The sequence below is a fragment of the Aspergillus brunneoviolaceus genome, assembly GCF_003184695.1.
Source record: "Aspergillus brunneoviolaceus CBS 621.78 unplaced genomic scaffold BO95scaffold_7, whole genome shotgun sequence".
In the NCBI taxonomy this organism is placed as follows: Eukaryota; Fungi; Ascomycota; class Eurotiomycetes; order Eurotiales; family Aspergillaceae; genus Aspergillus; species Aspergillus brunneoviolaceus.
The window spans coordinates 1-13,260 of record NW_020290737.1 but is presented as its reverse complement, the minus strand read 5'-3'; the positions used below and the strand labels follow the sequence as shown (position 1 = coordinate 13,260).

At 52.2% G+C, this 13,260-nt stretch overlaps 5 protein-coding genes and 2 non-coding genes across 7 annotated transcripts; 1 reads left to right on the top strand and 6 right to left on the bottom strand.

Annotated features, from left to right (window-relative positions):
• Positions 1-179: 179 nt before the first annotated feature.
• On the bottom strand, positions 180-3,189 carry BO95DRAFT_438923 (DNA cross-link repair protein PSO2). The gene has a single exon (XM_025585624.1). The coding sequence runs from the start codon at positions 2,995-2,997 to the stop codon at positions 268-270; it is 2,730 nt and encodes a 909-aa protein (XP_025446231.1). The 5' UTR covers positions 2,998-3,189; the 3' UTR covers positions 180-267.
• A 1,113-nt stretch (positions 3,190-4,302) lies between these two features.
• On the bottom strand, positions 4,303-4,845 carry BO95DRAFT_459675 (Sm-like protein LSM2; the record flags this gene model as incomplete). Its single annotated transcript, XM_025588670.1, has 3 exons — positions 4,303-4,334; positions 4,488-4,738; positions 4,832-4,845. 3 exons carry the CDS (start codon positions 4,843-4,845, stop codon positions 4,303-4,305), a joined length of 297 nt encoding a protein of 98 aa, XP_025446230.1.
• Positions 4,846-5,316: 471 nt separating this feature from the next.
• BO95DRAFT_438921 (uncharacterized protein) lies at positions 5,317-6,734 on the bottom strand. Its single transcript, XM_025585623.1, has 2 exons — positions 6,581-6,734; positions 5,317-6,522 (listed from the first exon to the last, which is right to left on the bottom strand). Exons 1-2 carry the CDS (start codon positions 6,662-6,664, stop codon positions 5,491-5,493), a joined length of 1,116 nt encoding a protein of 371 aa, XP_025446229.1. The 5' UTR covers positions 6,665-6,734; the 3' UTR covers positions 5,317-5,490.
• A 752-nt stretch (positions 6,735-7,486) lies between these two features.
• BO95DRAFT_t46 lies at positions 7,487-7,573 on the top strand. The gene has a single exon. It is a non-coding gene; the product is annotated as a tRNA-Pro (tRNA).
• A 27-nt stretch (positions 7,574-7,600) lies between these two features.
• Positions 7,601-11,686, bottom strand: BO95DRAFT_470692 (uncharacterized protein; the record flags this gene model as incomplete). Its single annotated transcript, XM_025589535.1, has 2 exons — positions 7,601-7,635; positions 8,734-11,686. The coding sequence occupies 2 exons, from the start codon at positions 11,684-11,686 to the stop codon at positions 7,601-7,603; spliced, it is 2,988 nt and encodes a 995-aa protein (XP_025446228.1).
• Positions 7,877-7,963, bottom strand: BO95DRAFT_t42. Its single transcript has one exon. It is a non-coding gene; the product is annotated as a tRNA-Pro (tRNA).
• A 700-nt stretch (positions 11,687-12,386) lies between the features above and the next one.
• Positions 12,387-12,738, bottom strand: BO95DRAFT_438920 (uncharacterized protein). The gene has a single exon (XM_025585622.1). It carries the CDS (start codon positions 12,624-12,626, stop codon positions 12,441-12,443), a length of 186 nt encoding a protein of 61 aa, XP_025446227.1. The 5' UTR covers positions 12,627-12,738; the 3' UTR covers positions 12,387-12,440.
• Positions 12,739-13,260: the final 522 nt, after the last annotated feature.

Below are 13,260 nucleotides of genomic sequence, written 5' to 3'. Positions count from 1 at the left end.
TTGTGGGGGAACAGGATCAGCCCCGTTGATTGTCGATCCAGGGATAGATTGAAGTCTATTTCATGCATTTGGGATGCACAAACCAGTCAGAATGGAGATGAACGTCAGTCTCCCAGGAGGGTTCTGCCAATGAGATCGTGCTCGTTGCATATTGCTTCATTGGGACTTCGTGTCCTATGTCCATGAGTTTGGAAACCTCCTACTACTAAGGTATGTATGTACAAGTCCGGAGTCCAATGAGATTATGTACAGTAATGCTACCCTGCGTCACCACCGCTCGCCTTTGACCTGGTACAGACCACTCTTCCGTTTCTCCGCCTCCCATCGCTCAGCCCACGCCTTCATGCGCTCACGACTCTTCTGACTGCCCACATTCACGGTCGGGATGACCCGTCCGATCCGAAGGGCGCAGCAGAACATGGTCAGTTCCCGGAACGAGCTGTGCTCGCTGTACGGCACCCCAAAACAGGCACTTTCCCGCGTGCTGCCCCGTTGGGGCACGAGGTCGCGTGCCGAAAACGGTGTCTGCCAATGTGCCGAATGAAGCACCGTCGACACAGGAGGGTTATCCAGCATACGTCCCGCGGGCGGTCGGTACGTCCAGCCGGTCGGTCGAAAGCCCACCACTTTCGTGAAGTGCGGCTTCAACGTGTCCAAATAGTCAGCCAGCGTCTCCGCTCGAATCTCAAACAAGGTCTGCATATGCACCTGTGCCTCGCGTGGGTTATCCGTCAACAGCGCTAACAGCTCTGGGTCCTCCAGGCAGGCGCAGATCCGCTGTTTGGCTGGGGTGGCGAAAATTTTGCTCTTCAGAGCGCGTGCGATTCCCAGACAGATACGTTCTTTCCCAATGCTATAGGTCCCGATCACCACCAGCAATCGGCCACTTGAGCTCGATGTCGAAGACTGCGACCCCGAAGAGCCTGTCACTTTGGAAACGAACTTGCTCATCAACCCTCCCCCGATCCCAGGCGAGCGACCTGATGAGCCGAAAGCAAGCCCGCTACTTTTCTGCTGTCCCTCGTTCAGCTCCACGCAAAGATCGGCACAAGCCTGTATGACGTCTTCCTGGCTTGGAAAGGCGTATTTGGGGCTCAAATACGTGGTGTCTAGGTAGCAAGCATCTATATGTTGCTGACGACGCTGACCTGTGGTGGGATCGACAACCTCCGGGCGCAAGAGTGCATGCTGCACATGGAGCGGCGAGGCGCGAAAATCTCCGCAATGAAGCACCCGATGCGTTCGTTTCGATGGGCCAGATCCCATGGTCTTTTCAAAAAGAAAAATGGCACTTCCTGGACAATGGTTCGCTTCGATGATTGTCACATGTGCTCCGCCCGTGCCAGGGATCTCCGTCCTTTTCTCAAACTCGAGTGGCACCAACCATTTACGATTGACTTTCAACTGCTGGCACACGAGATTGGCTGTCGCACGACTGCAGTAAATTGGACCGTGTCGCCATGAACCCGTAAGGCCAATGTAGTGGTCACTATGAAAGTGACTCAGAAAGTAAGCATTGCAGCCCTCGACAGCACCGTAGCGAAACGCGTCCACGCATATTGAGAACCCGGGCATGATTTTGTAGAACGGACAGGTCCGTTGATATGCCTGCTTGCCTCTGGATGCCACTTCATTGGCTGCTGCTGCTGCCCAGGCGCTATCCTCCGCATTTCCAGCCATGAGCTTAGAGAAGGCTGACCTGGCCCCAGCCTCGCCGGAAGCGTAAGGATCACGTTGTGCGGGGCGAGCAATCGCTGCCCGGTCCGAACGAGTCAGTGCTTTCGATGGCGGTTCGGGTTCAAGCTCGATTTCGGGATCTGGTTCGATCTCAGGCTCAGACTTGACCGCAGGATCGGGTTTTGGCTGTATTGTACTAGGCTTGCCATCTAAGCAGTCATTGACGTGCACCGAGACATCCTGAACAAAATAACTGTTACCATACTGCCCATGCAATTCGTAACCGGAACAACTTACAGCTTCATTCAGACCAGTCAAACTAGTCTGACAGATCGGACAAATGGGCACTTCACAGCCAAACGTATTTCCGTCGTCATCCAGGCCATTACTATAATCCTCCAATCCAATCAAAACCTCCTTCACTTGATTATCATGTTCGTCGTCATCATCATAATCATCATCAAAGGCATCTAAGAAATTCTCTTCCCCTCGGAACTCGTCTTGCATATCGTCAAAATTCGTATATTCATCAGGTTCGGTGTAGCTCGTGGTTTCTCTTACCAAGGATGGTGGTGTCTCGACAGCGGGCGTCGGTCGTGTTTTAGCTGTGGGATCTGCTTCCTCGGTGTCGACGGGCGATTCTGTCGCATTGGCAGTGGGCTTGTCTATTGATGCGACCGATGGCCCATCCGCGTAATCACGGAACTTCTCCAGATCCTCTTCCTCCTCGCTATCGGATTCGTCGATGAAGGGACCACTAAGGTGACGGGATTTCTTCGCGGGCGCCGCTACCAGGGTAGCGTTGGCATCGGACGGCTTCGCTCGTGCTGCTGCTGCTGCTGCGTCGTCGCCGGCGGCGGGCGGGGAATCAAGCTTGCGTTTCTTGACGCCAGAGAATCCGTTCTCGTTGTAGCGGTCTTCCTCGGTCGCTGCTGTCGCTGGCGCCGGCGTTTCCGGCTCGCCTTCCCAGATATCGTCGGGAGTTCTCGACCGTGCTGTCCGTTGCGGCTCGGGGGCTGCGTAGGTCGCGGATCGGTTCCGGTTTTTGTCCTCGAGGAACAGATCGCCTGCGCCGTTGCTGGCTGTGGAGCTCCCTTGTCTGCGCAGCGTCGGTGTGCTGCTGTGGCCATTGCTGGTCGGCCGGGCGGTCTTGGTGGCAAATTGAGTGATTCGGGGTTGGGTGGAGGTGGCTTTGGGCGGTCCGTCGGCTTTTTGGAAGAAGTTCAGCAGACTGCCGTTTCGCTTCGCGGGGGTCTGAGATTTGGCGCCGAGGGGGATCTTGGCTGGCGTTGAGCCTTTTCTGGTGGCGGATCCTGCCATGCTGCTGTTGGTCCCTCGAAGATGCGAGAGGGTCTATCGGGACGAGAGGGAGGTGTGGTACGGTTATTGGGTCAAGGATAGGTCAATTGGCATGTTCGTATATCCGAAGTATGGAAGAGAGTATAAATTTGGATATAGAAGAAAATCTGTTGCATTATCTAGCAGACAGGAACGACTGTAGGTTGAAGCTCAAGGACGGAAAGCGGAAGGTGAAGGCGCGGCGCGGCGGGATCTCGTCCTCGACGATTTTCACGACACGAAGTCACGTGCATTCAACCCATTAAATGATGGCTTCAACTGTCTCAATGATGTCAATCATGGTTGGACAAAGAATAAATAGATATAACTGAATTCATGTTCAGATTAGACTATATGTGTGCATGTTGAGTTCTCATTACATATCCTTCAAATCAGAAGAGCTCAATTAGTACAAGATACTCTAATCTACAATATTCCTCCCTTTGGTCATGCCTGAATGTCAGTAATGCGGGGTCACCCTCCTGCTGTGCATAAGACCTTTATGTAAGCAGTGCGACTTTAGTCCTGCATAATTTATGTCTTCGTTCCTAATGGAGAATGACCGCCGAGTATGCTAGGGTTAGAGGTTGAAGGGATTCGATCGAATATAAATGTTGACTTGCGACATAAGCGAGATAGTCATGTCTGATGCTGGAGCTAGACCTGGAATAGGTATCTGTCGATTAAGCAGGATGAGACCAGACCGCCGACTGAATCATCAAGCACTTTCCGCCTGTTGAAGAGCCAAGAGCATAGGTCCTCCAAGTATAGTGCTGATGTTGGGCATGTGGCCGCTGTGTGGCTAGCCTGTGCCCTGCCCGCATCGATGCCTGCAAGCTCACCCCAAACATGGTTGAAGGAAGAGATATTCGAAGATAAAGTCAACCCGACATTCATCTCCCATGACCAGCATCACCCCGTCCGCATTCTCTTCTTTGTCAACGTATCATCAACGTTGCCTCCCAGCCTTGGGCTATCCTTACCCAATCCTCGTCACCACCATACACACCGCAATATCAGCTCCATCACCAGGCCAGCATGCATAAAGCACAAAGCCCTCTATCTCCCACGAAACAGTGCAGCATGACATCATGATAGAATTATAAAAAGAGAAACGTAAAAAAAAAGTGTAGACCGTGCCATAACATGATGCGCCCTTTAGGAAAGGGGCCAAAGCATAAAGCCCGGAGGATATGTCCTCTCGAGGTCCGATATCAATCCAGATCCTCCCAATTCCGCTTCAAATCCTCCCACTGTCGCTCAAGTCATCTCTCTCATCTGTCCCGCTTATTTGGCCTTCCCAGCCTGGTTCGCAGCTTCTATATTAGCGGACAAAAGAGAATTAGCGCACTATTCAATGAATCTCGGATCGTTATGTCTGCCTCTCCGGCATTCCCGGCTCGGAGCATGATCGTGTCCCCTATTCTCGAAGCTCCCGCAAAACAATTGGGGGGGGGGGGGGGGAAACTCACCCCTCCTCGTCGCATCCTCCAACAGTCCAATATCCACCTCCGACCGCGGCAACATCACATAGCGCACCACACTACCCCGAATGAACATGTTCTTGACCGACGACAGGTGCGGATATTTGTCCAGGTCGAGGACATCGACATTGTCGAGCTTGATGTTCAGGTATTGGTCGACGGATTTGAGGGTGCCGCGGATGCGGATGTCGTTTTTCAGCTCGATGGTGACGGTCTGATTGGTGAGGGTTTTGAAGAAACTGTTTTGGGGTTCGGCGTTAGTAACTCATTGACGTGATGGAGAGAGTGAGGGGGTAGCGATAGGTGGGTAGCGGCGCGCAGGAGCCATTTACCTGAAGAAGAGCATGATTGCGGTCGACTAGCTTGTCTGTCTTGCGTGTGGGGGAGGGGATGTTCGGCGCAATTTATCGGGGGTCAATTCAGCATGTGAGGAAGCAATCTGGGTCGCTACTAACAGGAGACAGAGATGGGATAAATACAGAAGCTCTTCCGGGAGCTTTGAGACAAGAGAGCAAAAGAAAGAATCGAGTTATGAACGAATTGTATAAGTCCTGTGCGGGTAAGTTGATTGATACTGTCGGGTGTTTCTGCGATTATCAGAGCCGACACGTGAGGCAGCTATCGCTTCGATGACTCATTTCTTAGTAAGCCTTACTGTTTCACCCACGCCTCAATACATCCTGCTTGCTACACAATCACTTGAATATAGGGTACTTGTCGAACAAGCCATGCATATATGAAGACTGGGTTGCTTGCTCAATTTCTTTGGTCTATTAGAGGGTGTGTGGTTGAGATGGAATTTCGGAGATTGTTCAAGCCCAACCGCGGCCTCTCAACATATAAAATGTGGCGACACTCAATCTTTCTTCCACAGCATGCTCCTGCATAGGACAAATATGATACGTGACCCAACAGGCAACAAGTATCAGATACACAGCATACCAGCTGCAGCTGACTCAAGAACATACTCAAAGGGAATTTCCCAATATCATCACTCTTCGCTCGACAGCGTCATGGCCGGAAGAAACCCGGCGGGAACCTGTTCAACCAGACCATACCCAGAGATCATTCGACCGTCTCCATCAAAACCATTGACTTGAATATAACCCTCGTATGTAGGCGAGAGCCCCGTTGCATCACAAAGCTCCTGGTCCGGTCGCACGCTTGAGATCGACAGCGTAGTTCCATCCCAGAGGGTAACCACCCAGTCCAGAGGGTAAGTGGCCTTCGAAACCGGCGAGGTCCAGGTTCTTCGAGATGGGACAAACGCAGTGACAGGCAGGACCTGGTGAATGCCCGGGCGGTGGCGGGCCGTTGCAAACTGCGTACGGCGATGGTCGGTGGTGTCCCACACCCAGATCGACAGTTTGTCGGCTCTGCCAGTGGGCGCGTTGTTGTTGTGGGAGTTGTCGTCAAGGTGCACTTCAAACCACGTCCAATTGGCCTTGTTTGCCACCTTCGCCAGTGTATTCGGCCACATTAACTGCCGGTCGTACCAGGTTAGGGACCGCGTAGGATCAATGGTCAGTCGGGAGCCGTTGACGACGAAGCTGCCCAGCGTGAGACCGGCAGGCATGGACCATTCGTGGGTCAACTCGGAGCCCCATTGGAAGAGACCGGTGCCGCCGTTGAGTATCACGGGCGTAGAGAGATGAATTCGTATGTCGAACTCCACGCCCTCGACGGCACTCCAGGTGCGTAGTTCCTGGAGTGGATCGTCGTAATTTGTCGTGTGGAAGCCATACTGCTCAAAGGTGATGTTGAGAATGCCACCGCTACTCAGACCTGGATCTGTAAGGGGGCCAGTTGCGAAACGCTCGAATTGGCGATAGAAGCTCGGGTCGGTGATATCAAGGATGGAGCCTCGGTACAAGCCAGCGTTCATCAGCAAACATTGGGAGACGATCAAGTAATCATGGTTGTTAGATGCATGAACGTAGGAGGATGACCACCATGAGTTTGTGGTATTAGGAACAAAGCTGTTGGACGTTGAAAGGTTCTGGATCATAGGCAGGGGTAGATTCTGTCGACGGTCCTGGAGTCAGTTGAAGAGCACTAGTGCTTCGTGCCTGCCAGCATACCAGAGTTTCCTCCAATAAACCGCCTGTTTCGGCCCTAAACCCCAGGACTCCTGGAATGATTATTGCGAGCACTGTGGACTTCATTGCTATGGGGATCGAGAAAGCGTGCAATGGTCATGTCGAAATCTTGTCCAGACTTGCAATAGAGCTCGAGAAAGCCATGACAGGTATATATGAAACAACCAATCTTCTTATGGGGAAGTTACGCAGCAGGGCCACCGACATGCAGTGATACACGACGGGACTTTTATTCTCCATCGCCAACCGGGGAAAACCCGGGAATGGCGATAGAAGATCGCAGGCAACATGTTGTGTACTCCCATCGGCGAGTATATACACCAACCACCAGCAAGCCTCTGCAGTCTCCCATGCTGGCTCTTGTTCCTCGAGGAAGCACAGCACAGCTCGCCGAATGACACTGTATCATATTGCCAGGGACCTTGCTGGTAGGGCAGAAGAGCGTGCGCCCGAGATCTCTATAAACGTCAATAGCGGTCCTTATTGCATCATTTTCTTCTCTCAGCTCACCTCGATCTCAGCCACACAGCTTATCCTAGCGCATAGGCAACACATGGAGTAACGTGCCTGGAAACAAACCAGGTCGGCAGGATGCGCAAATTTGGCCAATGAGTGAAACGAATCCAGGCTTGTCGAAGGTGTTTCCTGTGATCAATTGCAGGCTTCTGCCCTCTCCCCCCTCCTTGCACCCCTCCTCTCCACTACGATGTTTCCCTGAAGGTAAAAAATCCATCATGGGGCCAAGGACACCAGCACTGAGCCTGACACCAATAATTGTAAATGTGAGTAAACATGGACCACTTTACTTGCACCGGGAGCAGCACTATCTTTCACACTGTAAGTTGGCAGGAATGACATTTGCAAGACATAGACCATGACATCATCACAGCCCGGATGGTCTAGTGGTATGATTCGCGCTTCGGGTTCAGTACTTGAATATGCGCGAGGTCCCGCGTTCGAATCGCGGTTCGGGCCCATATATCCTTTTTGCTTCTTGGCAAATCAAACATTACTATTGTTTTTGCTGGATCTACTACCTTTTCTTTTTCCAGCCGTGCTTATCAAAATCGAGCGCCTGCTTTGCAACTGGTGGCGTTAGCAGCGCCTTAGTCGGTGTTTCATCCACTATGTTTTTGCCTCATGATCATTATTCTGGCCGGGCGCCTGTCTCGCCGCTCAGAGGCGAGGCAGTGAAAGAAGGTAAGTAAAAAGAAGGGTGCGTTTTCCACTTTGTTCGTGTAGAAAGGAGATTCGGCAAAACAAAAACAAAGGTAAATGGGCCCGAACCGCGATTCGAACGCGGGACCTCGCGCATATTCAAGTACTGAACCCGAAGCGCGAATCATACCACTAGACCATCCGGGCTATTGATGTGGATTACATCAAGCAGCACGTTATAAGACCCCTGCAATCACTCTGCGCCACGCTGCACCCCACCCACCCTTTTCATTTCTCTCGCCTTGACATCTTCTTCCATGCAACGCAGCCTGAGCTGCTCATGCCTCTAGCTCCCAATACACAGTACAAAGAGATACGTCACACTAGTTGCAATCGTCGTTAGCATCTTGTTCATCATCTCCACTCCTGGAAATGACCGGCCAGCGCGCATCTCGATTGAGCACGCGCAGGGCTCCCGGGAAAGCATATATCCTTGGGGGGGGGAGTAGCTCAAGCAGAGAAGTCGTGATTATTATGCCTAGTACCCTAGCACGCCTACTTGTAGACTCTGCAACTACACACCTGATGCAGCCACTGTAGACAACTTTCGTTTCAAGTATACGAGAATTGGAAGCCTCCGAAGAGGAGATTTTATTGTTTAGGCGACCATCATCACTTCCTGTCAGTGTGGCTATAGGCTAATTGTCTAACATCGCTTCGGAATTAGGACAGATAGAGTATCCATCCCAAACATTCTCTTCACATCCAACCATCAACACGTCACACATAAGAAAGCACGCCTGAAGCTCACCATCGTCATGGAGAGGCTCCAGGGGCACGATTATTACATTAACTTTCGCCGACCAGGGCAGATAGGGGGTATCAAGAAGGACGGAATGAACCTCCTGGGTCTACATCCAAAATAAAAGGAAAGAATCACATGCAAGGGCTCCTCACCCCCCTGCCCTTCGGTTGACCACCACGACGTCTCTGGCGCCGTGGTTTCATCGCCCATCCGGATAAACAGGTCCAGCCTGCTCCGTTCTTGCGGCCCTCATCGAACACAGCGCCTACTCCTGCGAGTAAATTCTCCCGCTCGATTCCGATCTCTTGCTGCAGCTTGACACACCACTGTTCCCAAAACCATCCGCCTAGTAGCCCCGTGATACTGGCAATGTCAGCAGTACTACCGACAGGACCTTGTATCGCTTCGTAATCCCCAGCAAGACTCTTGACTCTCGGATCCGGCGTCTCTCTGGGTGGCTCAGTCTTGGTGGGCTCGATCCCCATTGGTAGGAAGGCCCAGGCTCGCTTGATGTCGGTGAAGAGCTGCTGTACGCGTCCAAGCCAGCTTTTGGTCGGCATCGGATCATATCCTTGGGCCTGAAGATTGGCAACGAACTCCTCCGAGATGGCAGATCCCTGAGGGCCAGCGTGTAAGATCTCAGCATCTAGAACGAAGTACTCCAGATAGCCACCGGGCTTGAGACAGCGAAGGCACTCTTTCAGGCACAGATCGTATTCGTCAAGGAGCTCTCCGCTCGGGCATTTTTTCTTCAGCAGAGCTGGCAACGAACGAGCTGAGATCACATCGAAATTGTTGTCGGGAAAGGGGAGCTTCCACAGTTGTGAAACAGAAACATGTCGGTGGTTGGGAGGTCCTTTGATGCCGCGATTGACCTCCTGGGAACCAGTGTAGACCGTTGTGACTTTGGCATCAGGATAGTCATAGGCAAATTGCCACGCCCATTCACACGACGCATGCCCTCCAAGATCCAGAACCCGAACACTGCATTGATTCGCATTTGTTGACCTTTTTGGCGAACGGCTGGAGCCACGAAGCTTTCTTGATGCAGGGCTGACAAGCATGCGACCGCCATTGAGAAACTTCAGTGCATCCATAGCCCACATAGCCTGACGGATCTGCGACAGCACCAACTGCTCTTTCTCAACTATGGAGAATTGAGCTTTCTGCACCCGAGCCGAGTCGAGTGTCGAATTGCGAGGTGCCATCGAAAAGGGTCCTTTGTATGCAGGACGTTGAGTAGGAATTAACTCGTACTTTCCCGTCAAACAGTCAACGTGTAAGCCGGGCATACCGACACGAACAGACTGGACAGCATCAAAGCGAGCGTGTTGATGTACATGAATATCCTTGATGCTTGATTGATCGCGTAGAGCTTGGAACCCTCTCCAATAAATCGAATCTTTACTTGCCAAAGCGGAAGGTTGCGAACTGGGGGCAGCGGGAAGAACTCCAGTGAATTTGGCCGATCTCTTGCGGGCAAGAGAGCTTGGAGCTTGTTGACTAGGCTTCTGACGAGCCTCAATCTCGCTGCCACTTTCCTTGTCGATGGAATTGGCGGGGTTTGTCTCGTTCAAGGCTGCTAGATAAGAAGCTTGAGCTGCCAGCCAAACACTGGTCCTATCCAAGCCTGACATCGCTTTCTTCTTGAGTTCAGCTTCATAGTCTTCATCTCGCTCGGCTTGATCTGTCAACGGAGCGGGCATCTGATCCTGATTCATCTCCTCAACAACCGTGCTCACGGGGCTCCTCAGCGTGCCAAGAGGCTCAATGGCATGCTCCGCGGGAATTCTAATAGCAGTTGGTGGACCGCTTGGATCATATACTGCTGTTAGCTCCTCGTCCGTCGCTCTTTCCGGATAATCAATGACCTGCTCAACAATCTCTCCCTCAGTGCGGGTAAAAGGTAGCTTGTAGAACCTTTCAGCAGTGGCAGAGTTGGGTGGTTTGTTTCCGTTCGGGATCGCCCAGGTATGGCGGGCACGTGGGGCTAACGAAGCAAAGAAGCCACCTGGAGACGGAATGCTCAACCTGCTGAAGCTATAACCGGAAAGCTCAGAAGCAGGAGTTACACCATCAGCACTACGAGGGCGTTGAGGTGGAGTCTCAACTTGCCACATCTCGTCGTTGCTATCGGATGATTCGGCCCAAGTATCTGGCACTCTATTGAGTGACAGGTGCCGTAAAGTTTCCAAGGCATCTTCGGGAAGATGTACTCCTGTGTCCGACGGCGTATCTCCCCGCACCAGATCCGGTTCCATGTCCATATCGAAGGCAGGCGGCGTCACTTGACCGGGGATGCGAGGAAACCGGCCCAAGACCTGAGCTAAATCTTCGCTAGCAGCATCGAAGGCGATCTCAATGCTCTGCACATCTGGATCTGCATCGAGTGCGGGGAGGTCAACGTCTTCCACATCTTCCAAGTCTGGTCGAACATGAACTCCTGGCACGACCCAGTCCTGATCAGGGATTGACTGTAAATCTGGAGTAGCCGGAGCGCTTAGATTCGACACCTGATCCGAGGATATACTTCCATCCAGGGAGGGTGGAGCATGCACGGCAGGAACAGAACGACCAAGCATTGACAGAGCTGCTGGAGAAACTGGTATCTTGGAAGGTGGCGTCGGAGGAATGGGGGAGCTTTTGCAAGCACCTTGCAATGATGGCCACACTGGCGAAGGTGGAATGGCCAAACTCGGATAGCGCTTACGAGAAATTGGCGATAGCATGGAATTTCGCGTCGTTGGAGTCGTCAAACTTGTCGGCCGAGTGCTAGCAAATGAAGTACACTCGTCACTCGTTACCGACTCCTCGTCTGTGGCATCGTAGAGGTCTTCAAAGGGTTTCATCTGCTGTTGCCACTCCGTGTCCGAGCAGGATGACACAGAACCGGCAGATATCGGTGAGAAGAATCGATTCGGCCTCAGAAACCCTGACGATAGACCGCTAGTCTTCAACTTCAGTCGGGGAATTGTTGCAGGTTTCTGAGAAGCGGATGCGACCTGCTCCTTCTGTACCGAGTATTGTGTTTCGCGATAGTCCTCAGGTATAGTATCGAGTCGAGTCCCCCGGACCTGCCGTAGGGGTGGACAACCTGAGGCGGTAGAGTACTGCATGTCGGCCATAATGCTCAAGTAGTGAGATATGCTCCCAGTTTCTAAGGTTTCAATTACAGTAGGTGGTGCGAAGACAAGATCAAGGCTAATACCAAACCATTAACTCCACAAGAGCCTTCTATGGGTATCTCAGCGGCGTTCAACACCGATCAACAGGTCGACGAGTACGTGATTAATGACAGGAGCGCTTGACGGCCCAGCTTCCAGAGCTTAAGGCACGAGCAAACGATGCAAAAAGAAATAAAAAACGAAGCTATAGCCAAAGAGACAAGAAAAGGTTAGGTGAAGATCATCATCTTCGATCGGTAGCGCAGGACACTGATAAATAGACCACCGAAAGGAGGGGAAGGCGAGAGATCGGACGCGGTGCTCTTCACACCTGCCACCCAAGATGCAGGAACTACTGCATCATTGTGCACAAAGCACCCGAAATCCCTGCAGGTAGGCAGCCTGAAGATACTATCATTGGTGCTGGTCGAGTCGGCGCTTCGGCAAGGACGAATCTCAGTGGGCGACCATCTGTGATGGGCGACAACAGAATGGTCTGGGAGCTTCATTGTGCCAATCAGATGGTGCAAGGTTCTTGATGCCTGTTCAAAATGACTGTCGGCGAACAGGAGCTCTGGAGTGGTGAGGGGAGCCTCGCATGATTGGCGGGTTGTAAGCGCCCGGGGAGGCTATCTTTAGAAAGGAAGCTCCGGACTATGCAGTGGTCAGATGGTGCCCAGTGATAGTCGGAGTTCGCTTCAAGCGATCAGTGTCTTCAACAGACCCGCATTTTATGAACTCGTGATGACATCCAAGAACTGAGGAATGCGAAGGATATTATGATTCTGCCGAGCGTCAACTCAAAACTTGGAAAGGGAAGACTGTATTCCGTACTGAGTCCTCTAGGTAGGCTGGGCTTGACGCCCTTCTGAGGAGCCCTGTCGTCCGACCTATCAGACATCGCGACGCACAATGAAAAGCACGACATCCCCACCCAGGCGAGAAGAACAAGGACGATGCTGGCTCGGACAGTTGAGCAGGAAGCGCTGGGGAGTCACCCGACCGACATTGTTGAAGGGAAGATGCAGATGACGAAGTGACATTGGGAGAAGGAAAAGAGGAAAGTATGGAGCAAGTAATCGGGCCCCGTCCGACACCTTTCCTAATTTGGAGCGTGACATTTGGATCCACCAATTCAGGCAGTAAGGCAGTAAGGCGGTCAGGCAGTCAGGCTTCGACCTTGCTGCAAGCTGGCGTACCAGTAGTCTGCCACGTGTGATCCCCTGCCCTAGCCCTTATCGGCGTGATATCAGTCCCAATCGGGCTCCCCGGACTGACGTCGACCGAAGCAGGGAAGATGATATCAACGACCACCAACAATTTTTGCCCGGATGGAGCTGATTGAGACCCCTACGGAAGTCATCCTCGAGTAATGGCCAGTTTATCCACACAGTTTTTCCCCTTTCTTGCCGGAGTCTGTCAGAAAGTTCCAGCATTGATCCAATCGATCGCTAGTAGTCTGTCATAATTCTGCTTTATCTCTTGTAGAAATGACAGAGAAATAAGTACATCTAAAGCTAGCCCCTCTTCTTCCC

Coding starts and splice junctions, on each gene's coding strand:
- BO95DRAFT_438923 (XM_025585624.1), bottom strand. CDS start 2,997: ATGGCAGGATCCGCCACCAGAAAAGGCTCAACGCCAGCCAAGATCCCC.
- BO95DRAFT_438921 (XM_025585623.1), bottom strand. CDS start 6,664: ATGAAGTCCACAGTGCTCGCAATAATCATTCCAGGAGTCCTGGGGTTT. Junction 6,523..6,580: donor GTTTATTGGAGGAAACTCTG/GTATGCTGGCAG, acceptor GACCGTCGACAG/AATCTACCCCTGCCTATGAT.
- BO95DRAFT_438920 (XM_025585622.1), bottom strand. CDS start 12,626: ATGTCTGATAGGTCGGACGACAGGGCTCCTCAGAAGGGCGTCAAGCCC.